Source organism: Rhopilema esculentum, chromosome 16 (genome assembly GCF_057945365.1).
Source record: "Rhopilema esculentum isolate cy_ngs chromosome 16, ASM5794536v1, whole genome shotgun sequence".
Lineage (NCBI taxonomy): Eukaryota > Metazoa > Cnidaria > Scyphozoa > Rhizostomeae > Rhizostomatidae > Rhopilema > Rhopilema esculentum.
Genome location: NC_142830.1, coordinates 2,682,028 through 2,702,244, shown reverse-complemented (window position 1 = coordinate 2,702,244; position 20,217 = coordinate 2,682,028). Strand labels below are relative to the sequence as shown.

General features: G+C 36.1%; 1 protein-coding gene and 1 long non-coding RNA gene across 2 annotated transcripts; one reads left to right on the top strand and one right to left on the bottom strand.

Annotated features, from left to right (window-relative positions):
• Positions 1-1,520: 1,520 nt before the first annotated feature.
• On the bottom strand, positions 1,521-16,833 carry LOC135681883 (uncharacterized). The gene is made up of 3 exons (XR_010515655.2): positions 16,698-16,833; positions 4,736-8,361; positions 1,521-2,320 (listed from the first exon to the last, which is right to left on the bottom strand). It is a non-coding gene; the product is annotated as an uncharacterized LOC135681883 (long non-coding RNA).
• On the top strand, positions 5,470-18,968 carry LOC135681880 (protein zyg-11 homolog B). The gene is made up of 17 exons (XM_065196517.2): positions 5,470-6,501; positions 7,416-7,565; positions 8,282-8,340; positions 9,567-9,632; positions 10,615-10,675; positions 11,505-11,558; positions 12,072-12,191; positions 12,919-12,966; positions 13,979-14,020; positions 14,876-14,924; positions 15,223-15,293; positions 15,808-15,855; positions 16,095-16,162; positions 16,721-16,850; positions 17,584-17,636; positions 18,166-18,263; positions 18,805-18,968. The coding sequence occupies exons 1-17, from the start codon at positions 5,470-5,472 to the stop codon at positions 18,966-18,968; spliced, it is 2,313 nt and encodes a 770-aa protein (XP_065052589.1).
• The last annotated feature ends 1,249 nt before the right edge of the window (positions 18,969-20,217 follow it).

The window sequence follows — 20,217 nt, the reverse complement described above, 5'->3', positions numbered from 1 at the left end:
AAGCTTTTGTGTATTGGAACAGACAATTTCTCGGATCAAAGGGACTTTCTTCTTCATGACCTCTTCGCTACCCAATTGAAAGGGTTGCAGGTTTAATTTTATAGCTCCCTTCCCCAAAGGTCTTGGTGTTACGTAACTATGGATATTGACTCAAATGAAGTGATTCAAATTAAGTCGTAATTGGGGTCCTACAAGGCTCTGTCCTAAGTCAAATTCTGTTTTACTATCTTGTCAACCTCGGCCATGAGGTTTGTCATTTTGCAGATGATGATAAATTACAAATTCTTCAAAAACACAGGTTTAAATAAAAGCGGTATATATATAAATAAAATTATTATGTTCCTCAAATTCTTTTGTCTCAATCACTCTTATTATCGTTTGTGGTCCCTTTACAATCTTCTGGAATCTGAACATGAGCTTCAAGACACAATGAATAAGTTTGAAAATGATTTCAGTTATATAAGCGGTACCCTCATTTCGACATCAAGATGGCTAATTATTGTTTATTATCAAGTGTGCCTTGAAAGAAAGAGAGTTTGTCGAGCAACGAAAAGACTGCCTTGTAAAAAGATGAGTTTTCAGTGACCCTTCTAGGCCACCGCAGCTATCGCCTCATTTTCACAACAATTTTGGTTTGTAAGAGGACAATGGGACCCTGTTTTTCAGAGAGAGAACAGATTTGTTGTTCAGAGAGAGAACAGATTTGCTGTTAAGAGATAACGTTCCCAGCTTACTGTAATTCCAGGCGCCGGAATCACGAGGTGTGGTCACATCGAGAGGAAGGACCAGGACACTGCTCGATAAGCATAAGACGATAGGTAGCAAACAATACAATAAAAGCTCATTTGCAATCTTGAACACAAAAAGGTAAAAGGGAAGTTTATGTTTATTGTCTGTCAACCAAAAGCACCTCTAACAACTTTCGCAATCCCCCCTGGTTGAATTTCGTGAAGAAGCCATAAAATTGCTAAATTTTTGTTCAGCTTAGTTTACCTTTGAATGATTTTTTGAACTTGTAATGAACGTTTTATGTATTTTTGCTTTTTGAATCAAAAAGCCAATGTGGCGATTACCACTTTGCCTCGGACACTGGACACAAACCGCTTCAAGTCCCATTTGCTGACAAACTGGGTAAGCCATCCTTTATTTGCTGAAAAGTTTGGAAATTTGCCGACTTTGCACCCCTATTATGAAATGGAATTTTTTTCAAGGGTGTGACCTCCCCACACACCCCATGTGGCTACGGGCCTAGCACTTGGGTTACATTATAAGATGAGCCATGCTAAACTCATTGGTAAAAGAAAGGCATAGTGATGTCGTTAAAATATTCTGACTCCAAAACTTGAAAAAACACCACAAAATAACACTAAACATGCAAAATCAGTCTAATCTAAATGTCTTCATAGTTCATAGATGTAAGAACTAGAACAAGTTACTTGATGGGGAATTGAAACTGTGCTTATGTGGCAATATTTTGGTCGATTTGCAACCGATTGAACTGATGTTTCCATTATAAGAGGTATTTCGTGGCGTCCTTCATAGACAGGTTCCAAACTAGAAAAATCGGAAAATTTGTCCAAACAAAGTTCTGGAAACGGTTTTTGGGATCGCTAGACATTGTAGAATCAAATTTCACTTGGGGACTTTTGAGCTTTTTAATTTTTTTCAAAATGGCGGATCAATTGCAAAATGGCGGATTTTTAACATAAAATTAAGAATTAGATAGGCATATTTTTACATCAATCGCAAGTATTTTATTTCTTTGAGCAGATAACTATATCCTTTTTGCAAATATTCTGTAAAAATCATCTTTCACAAATTTTCCTGCACAATGGCGGCATTAATTCAAAATGACAGATATTCAGAATTTACCATTTTGATTGAGAATGCTTGCACTGATCCTTTTTGCCAAAACTCTGTGAATGATGTCATCCTTAGATACGAGAAAGTACTTGAAAGCTTGAAATAAAAATGGCGTCAAAAATCCTCAACATGAGTCAGTGGCAATAATGCTCAATAGCCACGATTGTTCTTTGCCATCCCGGATAAATTAAACATTAAGTGTTCAAGCCTTTTTAAAGCTAAAAATATATAAAGCTGCTGGAAATAGCAATTTACTTTTTCATTATGTATATTTCTCTGCTATGAAGAGCGCAAGGTAGGACAGAGCAGCTAGACACTATCGACGTATCTGTAACAGAGCGGTTAGCTTACCGTTGTTTTCATCAGTTGATAACGGACACACGTCAGGTTTCATGGTTTTGGAAAGACAGATGGTAAGTAGCATGTGTTCACACATCGTTGAAAAGTAGGCATTGTCCTGGAAGAAATATTGGCCATCTTCAAAGCAAACAAGGCAGTGCTACGTGCATTTCAATATTCTGGGGACTTTTGCGATTTGCTGCTTCTATCCTCCAACCTTTTCGTAACAACTTTCTATTACTTGCTTAGATCAAGTTTCGAAAATGGGTTTTATTGGAAACAGGGTACAAAATTGTCCACAAAAATTCGTTGTTGAAAAGATATACTTCACTTTCTCTTCGATCTTAAGCTGCTTGTGAAAGTCAATCTCCCTCACTCTTCTGAAAACAAAACTTTTGCAGTGCAAGCATGATATCATTGAAACCATTCTTGGTAAATTTCGGGGAAAGATGTCTCCTTTGCAATTCTTCAATGGATGAAAAAGAGAAGACCGTTCAACTGACAGGTAGTAAGGAAGCATGTAGACTGTTGCATCATGCAGGCATCGGTATATCATACAGTGATGTGAGAACGTTGAATGATATTTGGGCCGAGTCAGTCAAGATGCATCACAAGCACATGCTACCACCTGGATTTATTAAAGGTAGAACGATTCATGTCACTTTTGATAATTCTGATCGAAAGCAGCAGACGGTAACAGGCATGAAACTGTCTTCCAAGTTTCAAAGCCTTTCGAAGAAGCAGACAAAGAAGAAGAGGAAATTGACAAATATCTAACTGAAGAAAAAAAATAAGATTATAGATCATACAAAATTTCTCGAAGTCGCAAAGCAAATATGACACGATTGTCACATTCATGGGAGGATTTTATACAATCCTGGCAAGCTTGAAGATTTTAGGGAAGAAATTTGCTTGTCTTGGTTTGAGGGATTGGTGGATTGACGCGGGAATAAAAGCTGAAGGATCTGTAGACAAGGCAATCAATGGCCGATCTTCCATTTCACGATCAAGCAGCTAGCCAGTTTACACGTCTTTGATAATCATTTGAAGCAATCAGTTGCTGATTTACGAGTAAGTCAGTCTCCAGCAACACTTACATCAGTTTTGGCAAAACCTGCATTTCAGCTCCTCTTCGAGAGTGCATTATCAGACCATAATGAAACGCAAGTGAACATGGTTGTGGAGTATCTACAAGATGTTTCGGCAATGCTACGTCTGATAAGTTCAGTTAGGGAAAATTCTATTGAGCAGCATCTTGCAGCCGAGAGGGAATTGATACCAAAGTTTTTTGCATTTGGCCATCCGAATAATTCGCGGTATCTTTCATTCCAGCATGTCAAACTTTCAGACATCAAAAGGAACCATGCAGCAATCTGGAAAGACCTGTTGTAAAATGGGTACGACGGATCATGCATGGTGATCAGAGACGACGGAGCATGCAGAGACAACATTAAAAAGAGAGGTAGCAGCCAGAGGAGGCCTAATGCAAGGAGGCTCCAGCACAGATATAACTGCTGTAGACACCTTCATGAAAACAAGTCACTTTATATCAAATTTACGGATGAAGCTGAAAGAGAGGTTGAGGGTATTTACCAAGTCGTCACACAAGGAAACAAGTGCAGGCGCTCGAAAGAAGCACGAAATAATGATACAAAGCCTCATCAACAAACTGGGCAGCTACTTTGATTCTTTTTAGCTGGCCCCGCTCGACATTTCAAAACTGGCTGCCAAATTGATGAAGCAGTTATAACAGATCTTCTGTCGTCAACCCAAATGGGAAATGAAATGTTTAAAGAATTTGTTCAGAAAAGGCTGAAAGACGCTAATGACAGGATCAGCATTTTCAAAAAAGTGTGTAACCCCAAACTGAAAACAGGTATAGAAAAAGTGAATAAAGTGCCAAAGATTATAAGCAGCAGCTTGAAGGAAGATCGGCAAGCCTTCGGTGCAATGATAGACAAAAGTAAGTCCACAGAGGAATTGCTTTCATACCCGCTCACCAGTGTTCCCTTGGGTCTAGCATCGCCAGATGGTGATCTTAGACAAGGTCCAAAGGCTGCACTAAGAAATCGCCTAATTTAAGAAGCAGCTGCGTCGATGACACACCCAGAAATGGGGGCATTTAGGATCATGGATGGTATGGCTGTTGTGAGGTCGATTCTTTTCAAAAATACATGGGGTGAATACGTAACAGCATCGTTTAGTTTTTGCACACCAAGCAGAGACTCGTTTCCTTTAAGGCTTGGCATTATCTTTGATTGCTACAAAGAAAGCAACATCAAGGGTTAAGACAGCAGTTTTGGGAACCTTCACTAATAATTCTGTCTATTTAGGCTATGTTCACATTGCTCCGTATTCGTTTTTATCCGTTTTCATATCGATCCATTTTGCCTGTTCACACTGCTCCGGATACATTTGATAACGGTGTAAAAACGATGAAGCGTTCACATTGCTCCGCTCTGGATAAAAAGGAAAACGCCGCGAACTGGTTTACAGACCTTGCGACTGCCAATAAACTTTTCAAACAACCCACTGCCACTAATATCCCTCCAAGTAGTGTACTAACTTCGAGTGAATCAGCCATGTTAAGAGAAGTTGTTCAAATTGGCGTGGTCTGAGCATCTTGCTGTGGTGTTGTTGTTGTTATCGTTATCAAAAGTATCCGTTTTCTATGTTCACACTGCGTATTGCGTTTTCGAAAGTCTCCGTTTTCAACGTGCGTTTTCAAAAGTCTCTGTTTTCGCAGCGGAGCAGTGTGAGCGCAAGGTGAAAACGGATACTTTTTTATCCGTTTACACTGGAATCGGAGCAATGTGAACGGGGCCTTGGGATATGAAGATATGGGTCATTATTTTATTTTGGTTTCTCACTCACCAAATGTCTCACTCACCAAATGCTGCGCAAGCCACGGCGCTTAGCAGGAGTGCAGTTAGTGATGTTCCTCAAAGAATTTATTTTGGTTCTGAATTTCGTTGCGAGAAAGACAACAATTTTTATTTCTTACAGGTTAAAGAGTTTAGGACTTTGATTAGCAGAGTGCTGCTAAATTTTTTTAAACTGAATCTGCTTGGCTCATTTTTTATTAAAGTTTGTTGGCAAATTATTCAGCTTTGAGACACAAATGTAGGCGACCAAGAACTGTTTGGCCTAGGCCTATTATTCGTATGGCCTAGGATGGTATAACCTTTATATGGGTTACAAATAATTAACACCAAGAAAGGTCTGTAATTGAACTGCTCGGTTAAAGAAATAGTTTCGAATTTGAGAATGGATCCCCGTTGGTCATCGGAACCCTTATCACTGGAGCTGGCGTGCCTTGATTATATAAAAACTACACTGAATCGTGCAGAATCCTCGTTGGAGGAATGTGAATATGGATTTCTAAGTGACTTGTGTAGACTACCAGGTCCCTTCGTTTGCTCAGTTTTTGAATATCTTGGCCGTACTGGTGGCATTTCAGATTTTAAGTTGAAACTGTTTCGGAAAGCAAATGACTTTTCATTGGAAAAACTCCACTTAGCTGACCTAGGAAGCTCAATAGGTGGATCAAGTCTACATGGATTTTCTACGTATAACTTAAAGGAAATTGTCTTACAATTCAATAAAGACAATTCAAATCACCCAACTTTAACTGATTTATGGGATGCATTTAGAGGCTCCGAAAAGTCATTGAAAGTTCTGAAGTTATATTTCTATCCAATATCATTTCACGATGATGGGCATTTGTTCAATTTTGTCTCCAGGTTTCCAAATTTAGAGGTATTCTGCATCCACACATTACTTGACTATTGCGATCTAAATCATGAAAAATGGTCAAATCTTTTGAGATTTTGCCCCTCTTTAAAAGCACTTGAAGTATTTACACCTCGCAATAAGTCCCAAATTTCTTTAGACACATCAGTATTTTCGTATTTTGGAACACAACTTCAGAGTCTGAGTTTACCAACAATACTGAATTTTCATGGTGTTCTAACCCAGCAACATGGTCTAATTGGACTGATGGATCTTAACAATCTATGCTACTTGGATTTATCAGTTGATGATGACCCAGAGGATAATACTCAAGAAGCAGCAAAAGACAGAGCTGAACGCCGAAAGTTTGTTATTGATTTCATGGAAAAGCTTGAAGATGGACGTCTGCTACCAAAGATTTCATCTCTGGATTTATCTGGAATGAAAGGACTACATACTGGTCACGTTAACAAGTTCTTGGAATCACACAAGACAGTTACTTTTCTTGGCCTGTCTCTAATAGAAATTGAATACACTGTCATGGCTTCTGTGGCAGATAGCGTGCTTGTAAGTGAAGTAGTTTTGCATGATCGAGTTTAATAAAAGGCATAGTTAAATCTCCAAGTGGTATCTTGAGAAATTTTGATTTGGTCCAAGATGGAATTTTTGATAAAATCTCTGTTTATTCTCAACCAACTGTGAGAATATCTGTCCATGCCAATAAAAGTTGTATTTACCCATGTCTCCTTTGGATTATGAAAAATCTCTTTGTGGCATTCAATAAAAACTACTTCTCTTCGACCTTACTTTGTCTTTTACAACTGGTTTCACAAAGTTATTCAAAGCTAAATCTAATGGAATCCCAGACCACAAAATAATAGTTTTGCATGACATTTTTATTAGCTTTGTTCTTTAGCTTATGAAATCACCACTGTTTTGTCAATATCTCGGAAAATTAAAAAGTTTTTCTCATTTCCGCATCTCATGATAAGGATTTTTCATTGCCTACTTTTTGCAAATAGAGTTTCTAGGCTCTTATAGATCAAGAGCGTGCTACATCAGAGTATTTCAAAACCTTTTTCCATATTTTACATTCAAGGAATTTTGTAGCATGTGGCATTGATTGAATGACCAAAAATGCTGTCCAATTGCTGTATGCACTGTCAGTCTTCATCATTTTTTCAGAGCTGTGTGAGCTTTTAGTTAATATGAACTAAATGACTGGTGAGGTTTCAAACCAGCCATCACTACTGTAAGAAGATCTAGTTGGCCATTAATTATGTAATGCATTTACTATAATTTTTCAATTTCAAGCCTCCTGTTGTCACCTTTATTGGTACATAAATCGTTGACTGGGAGGGTTTAAAGCAAATAATTATATAATATGTATGCTTAAATTACATAATTTTGTGACAATTTTTAAAAAGCTAATAAGTTTTTAAGAATCGCTAGAAGCTTGATAATATTTTTTTACTTTGCAGAACCTTCTGATCTCTGGTACCTTTTTAGAAAATCAAATTCTTCTATCATTAAAAGTATATGGAAGCAGAGCACTCTACATCAGAGAAGCTCTGAAAAACCTCTTTATCCTGTGCAGTGAGTGGACTGAACGAAGACCAGAGGTCATTCAGGTAATCCATTTATTGGCTTTTCATGATGGTTAATAGAGTGGTTTTGGACCGCACAAAAAGCAACAGGATATCCAGCCTTAGGCCCAGTTTGTATTTTTGCACTCTTAGCTTGAAAAAATTTAAGAACAGCCAGCCTGAACTTCAATTTACTGGTTCTTATTAGGAAAAGAGTAAAAACACACATAACCTCTATTTCAAGATATTCACACAAGATATTTCACATATTACAAGATATTCACACAATAAAACACACAAGATATTTCAAGATTCTTCTTCGTCTTTTAGTTCAAGTTGTCTATCAAAACATTTTGTTGCATATAGTTTTTTGGTCTTATATGGAATATATGGTACTAACTGGATCTTTGAATTGGGACAGGACTGGTTGAACAAGATTTTTGTTAGGAGGCTAGTTTTTTTTAATTACTCAAATATTCAAACTTGATAAATCTCTTCCTGGAAAAATTGTGTTGTGGCTGACATGTGATTCAAAAGAAAAAGAGCCCTAATTAAATGTGCTGTCAGTGCAGAATTTTTATGACACATAATTCTGCAACGGTCTTAAAGATTTAAGAAAGTGAAGTTAATAAGCTAACAAGCAATGTTCTTTGAAATGGAGTTAATTACTTCTCTTTTCTTCTTTGCTTTTAATGCCACAATCAATAAAGAAGAATCTATAATCTTGGTTACATATTATTTTGTATTGTTTTTCTCCCTAGCTTGTCTTACGTGCCTTGAAAGATCATCCAGAGGATCATTTGCTTCAATTAGCTGCAACGTAAGTTGTGACATTTTGAACCTATAAAACAGAGATTGTGAAGTTGATCAATTAATTCCTGATCATCAAATATAATTATGTAAAACTTGCTTTTCTAAATATAAAAGGTTGTGCTATACCTGGAGACTTTTGTTATGAAAATAAGAAAACTATTACTAAGTGGGGTTGCCACTAAAGAGCATCATTTTCTTGGACTGGATGTTTTAAACAGAAGCAAAAATTTGAATCATCACTGCAAATTTTAACCTTTTTTATAAAGGAAAGTATATATGAAGTTTGATAAATAATATTACGCCACAACAATCAATCTAACATAAAATGGAATAGGATTTTTTTGAATTTTTGAGCATTCATTTCATATTTGAAGCAAAGGGCATCCATCTTTTACACAAGCTCTTTTCCTGCTCTTACCATACAAGCAGAGACAGCAAAATAGCCTCAAGTACCTTTGAGTGTATTTTTAAATCAGTATTTCACTTTGCAAAGCCATATGGACAAAATAATGATATTTTCTTCACTGGATGAATTCAAGTGATAGTTTTCTTTAGAAGTGCTCATTTTTTAAAAGCCTTTTTTCTGTTTAATTTTCAAGGAGCATTTGTATACGCCAATTGCAGTCCCCCTATCTTTACAAATATTCTAATTTGCATAGCTTATCAAATAATCTATGTTGCTGCTAATGCCAGCAAAATTAGCAGAAAAAAGTGAACTATTAATTATCACTCAAGGGTGTTAAGAGAATGTTTCCATGAAATAACAATTCATAGAGTAAAGGTATTTATATGACGTTTGCATTTCCAATTAGATATCTTTCTGATCCAAAATGCAAGAAATACTCGAGCTCACCAGAGCTCTTTATTGACACCCCGAAAATTCAGTGAATTGCTGAAGGTTTTTTAGGGTTTTGTGGTAGTATTTTGGGCTGAAACCTTGCTTCCCCAACTATCCTGTAGAAATGATATCAAAGAATCCACTTGTCTGCTCACGTGAAGTTTTCGTATGAACTGAGTAGAAACACAGCAATTATTTATCTTTTATAACTGCCAACATAAGTTACAACTATTATGTCATTCTTTATTCCAGATTCTCAAATCTAAATGTTAAATTGTTTGTTAGAATTTAAAAGGCCAGTTAGCTATGTATGTAGGTCATTGCTCCGTTTTCACTCTAACTCTTTAAATGATCAATAAGTTTCTCTAAATGCACAGCTTATCGTTTTATTATAGGGCGTGTTTATATAATCTAACAAAAAATGACCAGAAGCTAAAGCCAGTGCCACCATCTCAGCTGATGTAAGTAATGCTTTGAGATAAAGTGATTTATTCCAGTCTTGTCTGTCTTGATGAGAGGAGTGCAAAGCTTGTTTCCTTTTTTGTCTCCTCTTTTAATCGAGAGCATTCCACGAGCTACTTGACAAAAAGGCTTCTTAAAAGGGGCGTAATTTCCAAAGTATTGTCACAGCAATCATATCTTAAAATACTTTTATGTCTCAAATTTGTCACGTTTGCAAACTACTGACCATCATAAACAGACCAATTGCCATTGAGATTTTTGCAAACCTTTTTTATCCATCAAAAGACCTTATGACACATTAACCTTTTTTTCTAACCTGCAAGATTTGAAACATCGATATCCAAGGAAGCTTTCATAGTCATCGTCAATCAGTGTCTCTGAGATGGCAGTGTCTGCTTCTGCTTGATTACGTCATAAAATTTTGCAATTTTGTCAGATATGGTTCAACCAAGCAGCTCTTAAGCCCTGGTCAAATTTCATTCAACATCAAAATGACGATGTTGGATGACCCAATATGGTGGTCAAACGAACCAACATTTCACCCAACATGGTGTTAGGCGAAATGTTGGGTGAAATATTTGTTCGTTTGACAAGGGCTTTATGTTTACACTACTTTGGCAGGAAGTTGTCTTTTCTAATTGGCGCTGCCCAGGTGCCTGCAAGAATCCTTGCTTGTTCATAGAATGAGTGGGTGCAATATTTAGTCCATCTGACCACTCCTTATTTAGCAGTGTGCTGAGCAAATTTGCAAATGCGAGGATTGTTTGATAAAATGCTCAGTTTATTTGAGCGTGGTTTTAGATTAAGATATAGCGTTAGGCGAATCTAAACTTTGATGGGCAATGTTAGAGGAGAAAGTGCAGTAATGGTAAAATAATAACTGTATTTCAATTGGAAACTTTCTCCGCCCATTTCTAATTAAGATGTTACAGATTTTCTCAATTCTTTGTTGTAAATTATCCTATTTTTTCTGTGTAACAGTGAAGCAGCTGAGCTTTCTTTGCAAGCTTTAAGAAGATTCCGTTCAAGTGATAAAAAACAGGTGGGTTTTGTCTCTAATAAACTCTTTGTTTTCTTCCACCTAATACGGAACGCTAAATAGATTAATGCTACGTACGATTCGGTGAATTTACTTTTTTTATATAGAAAATCTGATGTTTGGGGATGTGATGTGGGTTGAGTTCCGCACAATTCAATTAGGAGAGTTTCAATTTTTCAGCTGACTAAGTTTTTTATGAGATTTTCAAATGAATATCGACTGGAGAATGATAGAAAATGTTTTCTTGCATTCAACGTAAAATCTTGTGATGCAGAAATGACTTACTTTTCTCATGTTGGTTAGCTGGTACTGTTTGGATTGTATAGCTTCAGCTTTATTATTGCCCAGGAATTTAGCTTTTTACCTGAATGTATATAATTTATATTGAGAAGTTTGTCTGTTGATACTTCCGTAGCACAGTGCTCAATACGTTTGAATGTAGAGCGTGATATAGTTTAGAGTTGAAGAAAATCAAACAATATTTTTAATCTCTACAGGCCTTTTTTCGCGAGGAACTCACTCTTTAGAAGATGTTACTTCATATCTATATAAAAAAACCTTTAAGATAGCAATGGAACTAACCCTGGTGGCCAAAAGGGTCTCATACAAATTTCAACTGTCAATCTGTGAGTTTGGTTGAATGAATAAGAATCCTCTTTCATGCATATACATCTATCAATCAGGTTTCTTTTATTTTAATTTTTCGATGAAAGGCTAGTTTTTGAAGTGTGACGATGTTATAATCGTGCAGCATTGCCCCATGCGGGCTAGGCCAAGTTGGAGTCGTTGTTATGATTTTAAGTCATTCCAATTTTATTTTTTTCCTTTTCAGATCATGAAAAACTGTCTCTTAATATTTTGCAACGACAGACTATTACACGATCCTGTAAGTTGTTAAAGTCTTCTATGCGTTAAGAACAGTTTACACGATATGCATGATACATTAAGGTAAAATTTCCATCATAATTGAATATTAACGCATAAAAAACCGGCCTTAACGCATAGAAAGCGGCCTTAACGCATAGAAACCGGCCTTAACGCAAAGAAACTGGCCTTAACGTATAGAAACTGGCCTTAACGCATAGAAACCGGCCTTAACGCATATAACTTTTATTAGAACGCTAGAATGCTTTGGCAAATGTAGAAATAGTCGTTATTTCCGTTCGTAATTAAAATAAAACCTGTTAATCCCGCCTCTGTAATATACCTTGGAACGCTCAAATGCAATTATGGCCTTGAGAGGGACGAAAAAATGAAAATGAACCATATGATGATTTAAAGTCCTTTTTCTTTCCTAGTAAACAGCATACAAACAAGCGGTATCCTTTGCATCAGTATTTGAATTTGTTATGTTTCCGTTTCATTGCTAACATTAATGTGAATATTTTCTTAAAAACAGAAGTTCAAACGTTTTGATGTCAGTCGCGTTTGTCTGGATTGCATGCTGACTGTACCAGAATCAGTTGACCGACATATTACTAGAATGGCTGTTGCCATAGTGTCTGTTTTGGCTTGCAAGGTATTTTTCTTTTGCAAAGATTCAGCACCCTGAAACATCACTTGTCTAATTGTTATCTAACCATTTTCCTGATAATTTATTATTGTGAAGAATACTCATTCTCATATGGCACATGTTACAATGAGACCTCCAATAGCGTGCACCATCCAACAACGGACAAAGCAGTGGAATTCAGGGGGTAGGGGTGGCACTGCCCCCTTATTTACATGACTCGAAAATCGAGAGGACTATCCAAGAAAGGGACTAATGATTTGCCTGAACCACCAGACACAAACATCCCCACTAACCGACAGGAACCCTGTCCTATCCAACAGGCGTCCGTTATATCATTATGTGGGGGGAGGGGGGGGGGGCTCATTGCCCATGCGTCACTTGGCAGTCATACTGCAGCGCTGCTGTATCTGTAAAATAGTGGATGCTGCTCTGTTTATTGTTAGAAAACTAAAAGCTGCTTGAGTATCAAAGCTGGCGATATTTGTCTAAGAAATCAGTGTGACTTTGAAATGCTGGTAACTGTGATTACGAGAATTGCTATGATACTTTAAATATTGCTATTTAACAATATTTCTATCTAGCTTTAAAGTGATATTTTTGCGTTAATCGTACCGATGTATCACAATTTCTTCCTTTGTACCTTCATTCGTACGTGACATTCAGTTAATTGTTGCATGGATGTTTGCTTTGGTAGTATTATAAAGCTCATACGACCAAATGCAATCTCTTTTAGATAACTTCACAGGAGACATCTGAGTTGACAGGGGTTGAAGAAATGAAAGTAAAATATAGTTTTTTTGATAACATATTGTAGTAATCCGATAATATACTGTATTTGAAATATTTTCATTGCTGCTAAAAAGGATCTCGCCAGTCTTCGTTACTGGTCAGGCATCAGCGTGTTGGTTAAAGACAGCAGGTGGAAGTTTAATTCTAAGGTTACTTCGGAAATCCACCTATCTTTCATGCGTATATATGAAGATAATACAGATGTAGATGATGACGATGATGACCTCGATTCTACAAAACCAGTGGGAGAAAGGGTGGAGCTTTGTAGAGAAACTATTGAAATAACACGAGAAGAAAATTATCGTAGGACAAAACCCGTACAATACAAACAGTAATTTAGCTGGAAAAAGGACTGACCCATGAAATTTTAAGTGAAACATTGTTCTAAGAGATATTCATCTTAGTGAAACGGGAATTGAATTACGTTATTTGTGCGAGATGTTTTTGAGTTGTGAGAAGTGTAAGAGTATCGACAGAATAAGCTTTCAGTAGACTTTTAAGCTGGCTGGACGCGAGATTCTTTGTGTCATATATCGCTGGGTTTGATAAAATGTTGATTTCGTCAAAAAGTAATACAGTATCCCTAAACTTTGATAAGTAATGAGATCTTCATGTTATCCTTTGTTCGTGTCTTAGATGTGTGAATTAATAGTGTCTTAGATGTGTGAATAAGCAGTTGAAAGAAAGAAATTTAGACGATTGTAGTGACTTGATATTTGTATCTTCTGTATCCTACAAGTTCATGAAGTCAAGTTATTTGTGTTCTGTAGTCGTATTAGAATGCAAAATTTTCTAACTGCTATTTAAGACAATGTTCACACCTGCCATCTATGTTGTGCTTTCATATTGCCAAAGGGTTCATGATTAGAGAAACATCAGTTCTAGCAGTTTAGAAATCACAGTGTCCCATTAAAGTTGAGATATAATTATGCAATCTTTTATGCAATGCCATGTCATGTAAAATTTCATGTTAGAAGAAAACGTACAATTATTGTGTTTTTCAGCTGTTGTTGTCAATAGCAAAATCAAGACTTGGGGAAGAGAGGGTAAGGATCTAACATTGAGCTTAGCTTTAAGTTGAAGAAGTTTTCATTTGAGCTTGTCAGAAGTTGCTAAAATTTTTGGGTCTAAAGTTATTCAACATTTGCTCTGGTTTCGTCTAAACTATATGCAGTTTGGCCTGAAATGATTGTGAATGTTCCAGATAGAATCCATCATTTGTCCGGATCGGTTCTAATGTGTCCGGGTCGGGTGTTGAGTGATATGTTACCGCCCTGACTAAGTGCGCATTAGTCAGATCTGCAGTAACTGGATGCCAAATTTCGGTTTGGTTGGAGTTTTTTGTGAATTTTTTCTTTAAATTATAAGAGCCTCACTTTATATCAAATTATATCTAAAACCCGCTCAATTTTTGTGTCCCATGGCCTAGTCCCAGAGAATTGCTTCCCACCTTTGTATACGGAGGAGGTTTTTTGTGCCAATATTTGGGGTATGAGACTTTATAAAAGTCGATTTTTGAGGGCTGCGAATTCGAAATGGGGCTTGTAAAGAAAAGCAAACGGTGAAATTAAAATCATTAATTTATCAGAATGACAACCTTATCGAGAAGACATATATTAGAGGTTGCAGCTGCTTAGAACAACTGTTCCTTGCTACGACAATGCCTGCGCTCTCAAATTTAGAAACTCGATATTTTAGCTCCTTAAGAACTTGATATTTTGGAGATATTGCTGACATGGAATCCCCGTGTAGGACATCAGGGAGTATCCCTTAGATTAGAATGTTTTAGCACAGTCCTGTTTATCTCGATTATGATTATCTTCCTGCTTTTCCATTGTTGAAGCAGTCTTTGAACACCTTTGCTTCTGATTTTAATTTGCTTTGTTCTCGATTCGTTTCAGATCGATGGAACACTTAAGTTTGACCTAAGTGCACTGTGGAATTTAACAGGTAAATTATTAAAAGTTAGGTTTTCTAAGTTTGTTCTATTCAGCTTTTTGTGTAGAACTGAATACTGTATAATGACATGTTATCCCCTTTGATGACTGCAACTTGCCTTGCTTGATTTGCTATGTTTTCTCCGACGTTACGAGGTCATCTGCCCTCTACAACATGTCTCGATACTTTTGTTTAGCAAAAGTATTATGAAGAAGCATTTAGTTACTTTCTTGCTTGTCCTGTGTCCAACTTAAATGTCCTATAAAATTGTCATCTTTGTTTCCTAAATGATTGACATTTTTCTTTGAAGATGAATCCCCGAAGGCGTGTCATCTCTTTGTGGACTATGGAGGTTTAGGCCTTTATGTGCAATTGTTAAGGGTAAGGATATTTTAGACTCGAAATTTGAGAACTTTTTTTCAAAGGACAGGGACGTGATAACCTTTTATCTGGGAATAGGGATTGGAAAGCCTCACAGAATGGGCTCGAATGAGCTGATTTATAATTACTCAAAAATTTGAGTCTCTGTTTCACATGTAAATGGTTGATTTTAAATGCATAATTCAAGATACAAGTTGAAAGCAAACAAGTTCAGTTTGTTGACCTACTGTAAAACAGGAAAATAAGGAAAACCATTTCTAAAAGATCTTTTGGTGGGACAAACTTAAAATTGACTTTGAAAAAAGCTTTTCATCTGAAATTCTTTAGAGTATAAGACGTCAGAACACAAACCGAAAACTCTACGCTAGAAAATTTAAGTTGTGGATCGAAAACCGTTTCTAGATACAAACGCTTTTTCTGACACGTTTTTTGAGCGTGTTTTAGTTGTTACACATAAAGAAGGAATCTTTGCAATAACACATACCCATGCAAATGTTTTGTTCAAACATTTCAGGTATTTTCAAATGATAATTCAATCCAGACAAAGGTCCTAGGCTTACTGGTATGTATCTGCTTTGGTTTAGCATTTTTCAACTTTTTCCTGCCTAAAATCAACATTGAACGTAAGCCTCATTATGTTACTGTGCTACTCTAATATGCCATTGCCTCTACAGCTCTGTTTAGATACGGCATCGAGCATCTCACAACAAACCCAGACAAGTCCTGCGTAATCTGTTATCTTTCATAGATACGCATGTTGCTTTGGCACAAAAATTGAGCTAAATCTTGTCTTGATTCTAGAACAATATTGCGGAAGTTCCAGAACTTCACGAGGCGATGGTTATCGATGATTTGATGGTATACGTTGGGTAAGCTTGTGACCTTGTCTGCATAAAGTTTTATTGAATGTATTTACAGGCTCCTGCTATTTTTGGAACGCATCTTGAATAGCCAGTAAGAGAGAATGGCGACTAGAATGGTATGCTGTTCTTTTAACTAGGAACACACTTTATCTGCAGTGGTGGAGAAGTTTTAGGTCGTTTAAAATTAGACTGTCGAAAACGATTCAGAGATGAAATGTATAGGAATCCATTCTGCCTTGAAAATGCATCTGTACACAATATTCAGTAACGGGATTGGAGTATTTCCATGCCCAAATGATTATCACAGGTCTAACTTGCATGCCTAATGAGAAATCTTGAACTTTCCTGTGTGCATGCGCGTGCCTTGGCAATTTATCTATTTTTTTCAGAGAATTCTTTTATATTATATACTTCATCCCCAATTTTGTGAGCTCTCCTGTCCGTTTTTGTCAACCCACTGTTAATCAAACAGGCCACCTCCATTTATTATAAATCACAGCTAAAGAAACACCCTTTAAGGATGTAGAAGACCCGGCCTTACCTTTTCTAACTGCTGTCTTACAGAGATCTGATTCTGAGTGACGAGAAATCTGTGAGTTACTTCGCTGGAGGAATCATAGCAAACCTTGCATATGGATGGACATCTAAGTATCAATTGCAAGTTAGCTCAAAGCAAGAATTGCTAGAAAAGTTGGTATGTATAGTAAGAATGTTTCTAAGCCTTTGAATTGAGACACTGTGGCGATGGTTCTTTATTTGATTCAAGCTTCCTAAGATTTGATATTGACGTAATATTCTTGCTTGTGTTTCAATGTCTAGAAATGTCACGCACACAGGTCTTTTGAATTCAAGACAAAAAGCTTTATTAGGAGAATATGGAGGCATTGAAAGCAAGATAGAACGAATAAGGAGGCATGAGAAGGGAGTAATATGTAATTCCAGCTGGTCTACCTCATTACCAATGCACGAGCAGTTGAGCGCATTTTCAATCCAGAATAACATAGATTATATGTTAAGAGAGCGCACATCGCTTCTTATCGACGATGATTGATTTGCTCTTTTCTGAAATGGAAAATAGCTGATTGCAGAAGTTTACTTGTAAGAACAGAATCGTTTTAGTTCTTTTGATGAGTCACTTAATGATGAGAATATTTATGATAGGTATTTCATTATATTTCATTAAATCATGATGCTACAGAAACTTTTTGGTTGTGTCTAAAAATTCTCAAATTGGAAACTGTTGCATAGAAAATATTAGTTTATTTAATACCTAGATCTATGATAAATGTTCTAAGATATCGAAATAAAGAGATAACTAATGTTTTGTTATAAATTCATAGTTGATATGCCTAATGTTCTCGAACATCAATCTTCGTTTCGTCTCTATATTAATGTGTTAATGTTTTGTTTCCTTATTTGTTTTGCAGGACCTAGCCATCCAGCGCTGGGGAACACTGGATTCTGAGATTGTTACGTATAGGTACATAGATTCAGGATATTGATGGGACATTTACAATCGTTTTTGTCGGCAACGTAGCTAGATATCTAGGAAGTCTTTTGGATTAATGCTAACCTTTTTCGTATGGACGACATCAAGGAGGTTTTTGCATGCCTAAGTTCTCAATAATCCTTTCAATTGGAAAGGGAAGTATTTCTCATGGGCAGTTGAAGATACAACTTTATCAAAAATGTGCTCAAGACATGCAAATAGGGTTTTTTTAACTTTCTTGCTTAATGTTTTCCTTGTTTAAATAAAAGAAATTTTTTTCTCGCATAATTTGAAGCCGTCAAGCTAGTACAAACTCTTTATTTCAATGAATTTACTTTTATTTATGATATGGCAGTTTATTTATAAACATTTTATAACAACTTGAACCCCCCCCTCCCTGCGTTTATTTTCCAAAATGAAATGAATTTATTCAAATTTCAATATGAATATAGATATAAATAGTCACCTTTTCTTCATAAGAAAAACATTTTTTGATCAGTGATCAATTTTTTCTTTTCAGATCGTTTAAACCATTTCTTGGGCTCTTGGATTCCTTTGAATTAGCACCAGTGCAGCACTTCTCTCTCTGGGCGATTCATCATGTGTGCACACTGAACAGTAAGGATTTTCAGTGGTTTTATTGTCTTTGCTTTCAGTTGCGTAATTTAAGACTGTTCCTTTGGCCTCTTTAAAGGCATGTGGTACATATGACCAGAAGCTGAAGGTTGTTAAAAGGCCACAACTTTCAACGTTTTCTCTTTCATCAAAGAGGAACTTTTTTAAAGAATATTGAGAGGAACTGGCAAATAGAACATTATCTACTTCTGTAACAGCTTTAACTATTATAACTGTAAAAAAGTTAATTTCCTTGGAGAATTACGTCGCTTAAATATTTGGTCAAGTTGGATGGTTCTGAAAAGGACGAATTTTCATGCTGAAAGCGCTGTTCAAAATACAAAAAGATAAATATGGCAGTTTAAGGTAAAAGTTGACCGTTTGTGAAAAGTCCAGTGGAACCTACCGCTGTGAATTTTACAGATATCTAGTAAACATGCACAAGATAGATTTTACAGGTTTTTTGAAAAAGATAATGATTATGACAAAGACAGCAAATTTATGTGGTTTTTATATTTTAACCCAAGTTGAATCCACGTTGTAGGTGAAAGGTACAAAGATCTGATGACCACTGATTGCGTCAAAAGGCTGGATCGGCTGAGGAATGCCCCGTTCTCGACAACAGAACAACAGCGTGCCATGGTTGACGAAATCTTCAAAGCTTGCAGCATAAAAAGTGAACTCAAGACGGATATGGATGTGGCATGAAAAACTCCATTGTGTGACCAACGATAAAAAAGAATAACAAACTATCCTATGTTGACAAGTATCAACTGACATGTATGAATATCAATCCTTGATTTCCATCTGTGTTTATATGCTGTCGTTTATCAAGTCTTCAAAGTTAGAAGTGCCTTTTAGTTTTTCAATCTCTCGATTCATCTCTCCTCTCTGAATCCCATGTAAGCATCGATGACAAATATTTACGGCTTGTTCGTTGTTTCGTAGGGTATAATTAATTTGTGTACTCTCAGTAGCCGCTTGCAAAGAAGGTAGGTCTATTTAACATGTCTCCTTTAGAGATGACTGAATCAGGTTCACGTGAAATAATTGTAAAGATATCAATCCCATTCAGGTTTTTCAAATGCTAGTAGTTTGATTCTACCTTGTATACTGAAACATTGTGCCATATTTTGGCATTATCGTTTTCCATTTAGGTAAAGGATGGATCCAATACATTATTTAAATGCCAAAGCGAATTTCCAATATTTGTTATTCAGCATTGAATTAGTAATCCTAGAAGAAAAAGCTGTAGCTTTAGTGAACCTTGTTGTAAATAAAGTGAACACAGTGGTAAATCAAGCTATTTGAGTGAACCCTTTGATTTTTAAGCCTCAACAAGCTTGACTTTGGAACGTTTTTGGTGAATACAATGTCTTTTGCGCTATAAGATACGGTATTTTCACAACGTTTTAAAATAAACTAGCAATAAATTGTATACACTGATGCGTCATATACTTTAAGAAACACGGTGATAACAAAGAATTACTATCTTCCAGATTCCTATTTTGTATTTCTTAAACAGTTTTCCTTTCCAAATTTTTATACATTTGAAATCGTATCGTACAAATACTTTCAATATTTTTTGCCGTCCCATTATGCTTACTTTTATTTAGTAAAACCTAGCGTTGCTACATTTTGTTGAAGATTCTGTAATTATATTGTTCCTGTCATTCAAGAAATATTTGAAAACGTTTTACTTTTTTGTAGATCTGCGATAGTGTATTTCTGTTTGTTGAAATGAAATCTGTAGTGCTTCAAACAGATATTTGCAAAAAATCTTGCATAGAAGTTTTTTTATCTTATTTTTATTTGCTATGATCTAATCTAATCTTGAATTGTTGACGTAACATAATCGTATTGTATTTTGATCGCTTGAATTGCTACCTAAACAGGAGAACCTAAGCATTTATAAAACACCAACATCAGTCTTTTGAGAAGAAAACAAGGATTTATG

Bases quoted from the DNA above. Each gene is read 5' to 3' on its own strand.
- LOC135681880 (XM_065196517.2), top strand. From the start codon at position 5,470: ATGGATCCCCGTTGGTCATCGGAACCCTTATCACTGGAGCTGGCGTGC. The intron at 8,341-9,566 runs GTAAGTTGTGAC...GTTTTATTATAG, and splicing joins TTGCTTCAATTAGCTGCAAC to GGCGTGTTTATATAATCTAA. The intron at 18,264-18,804 runs GTAAGGATTTTC...TCCACGTTGTAG, and splicing joins TCATGTGTGCACACTGAACA to GTGAAAGGTACAAAGATCTG.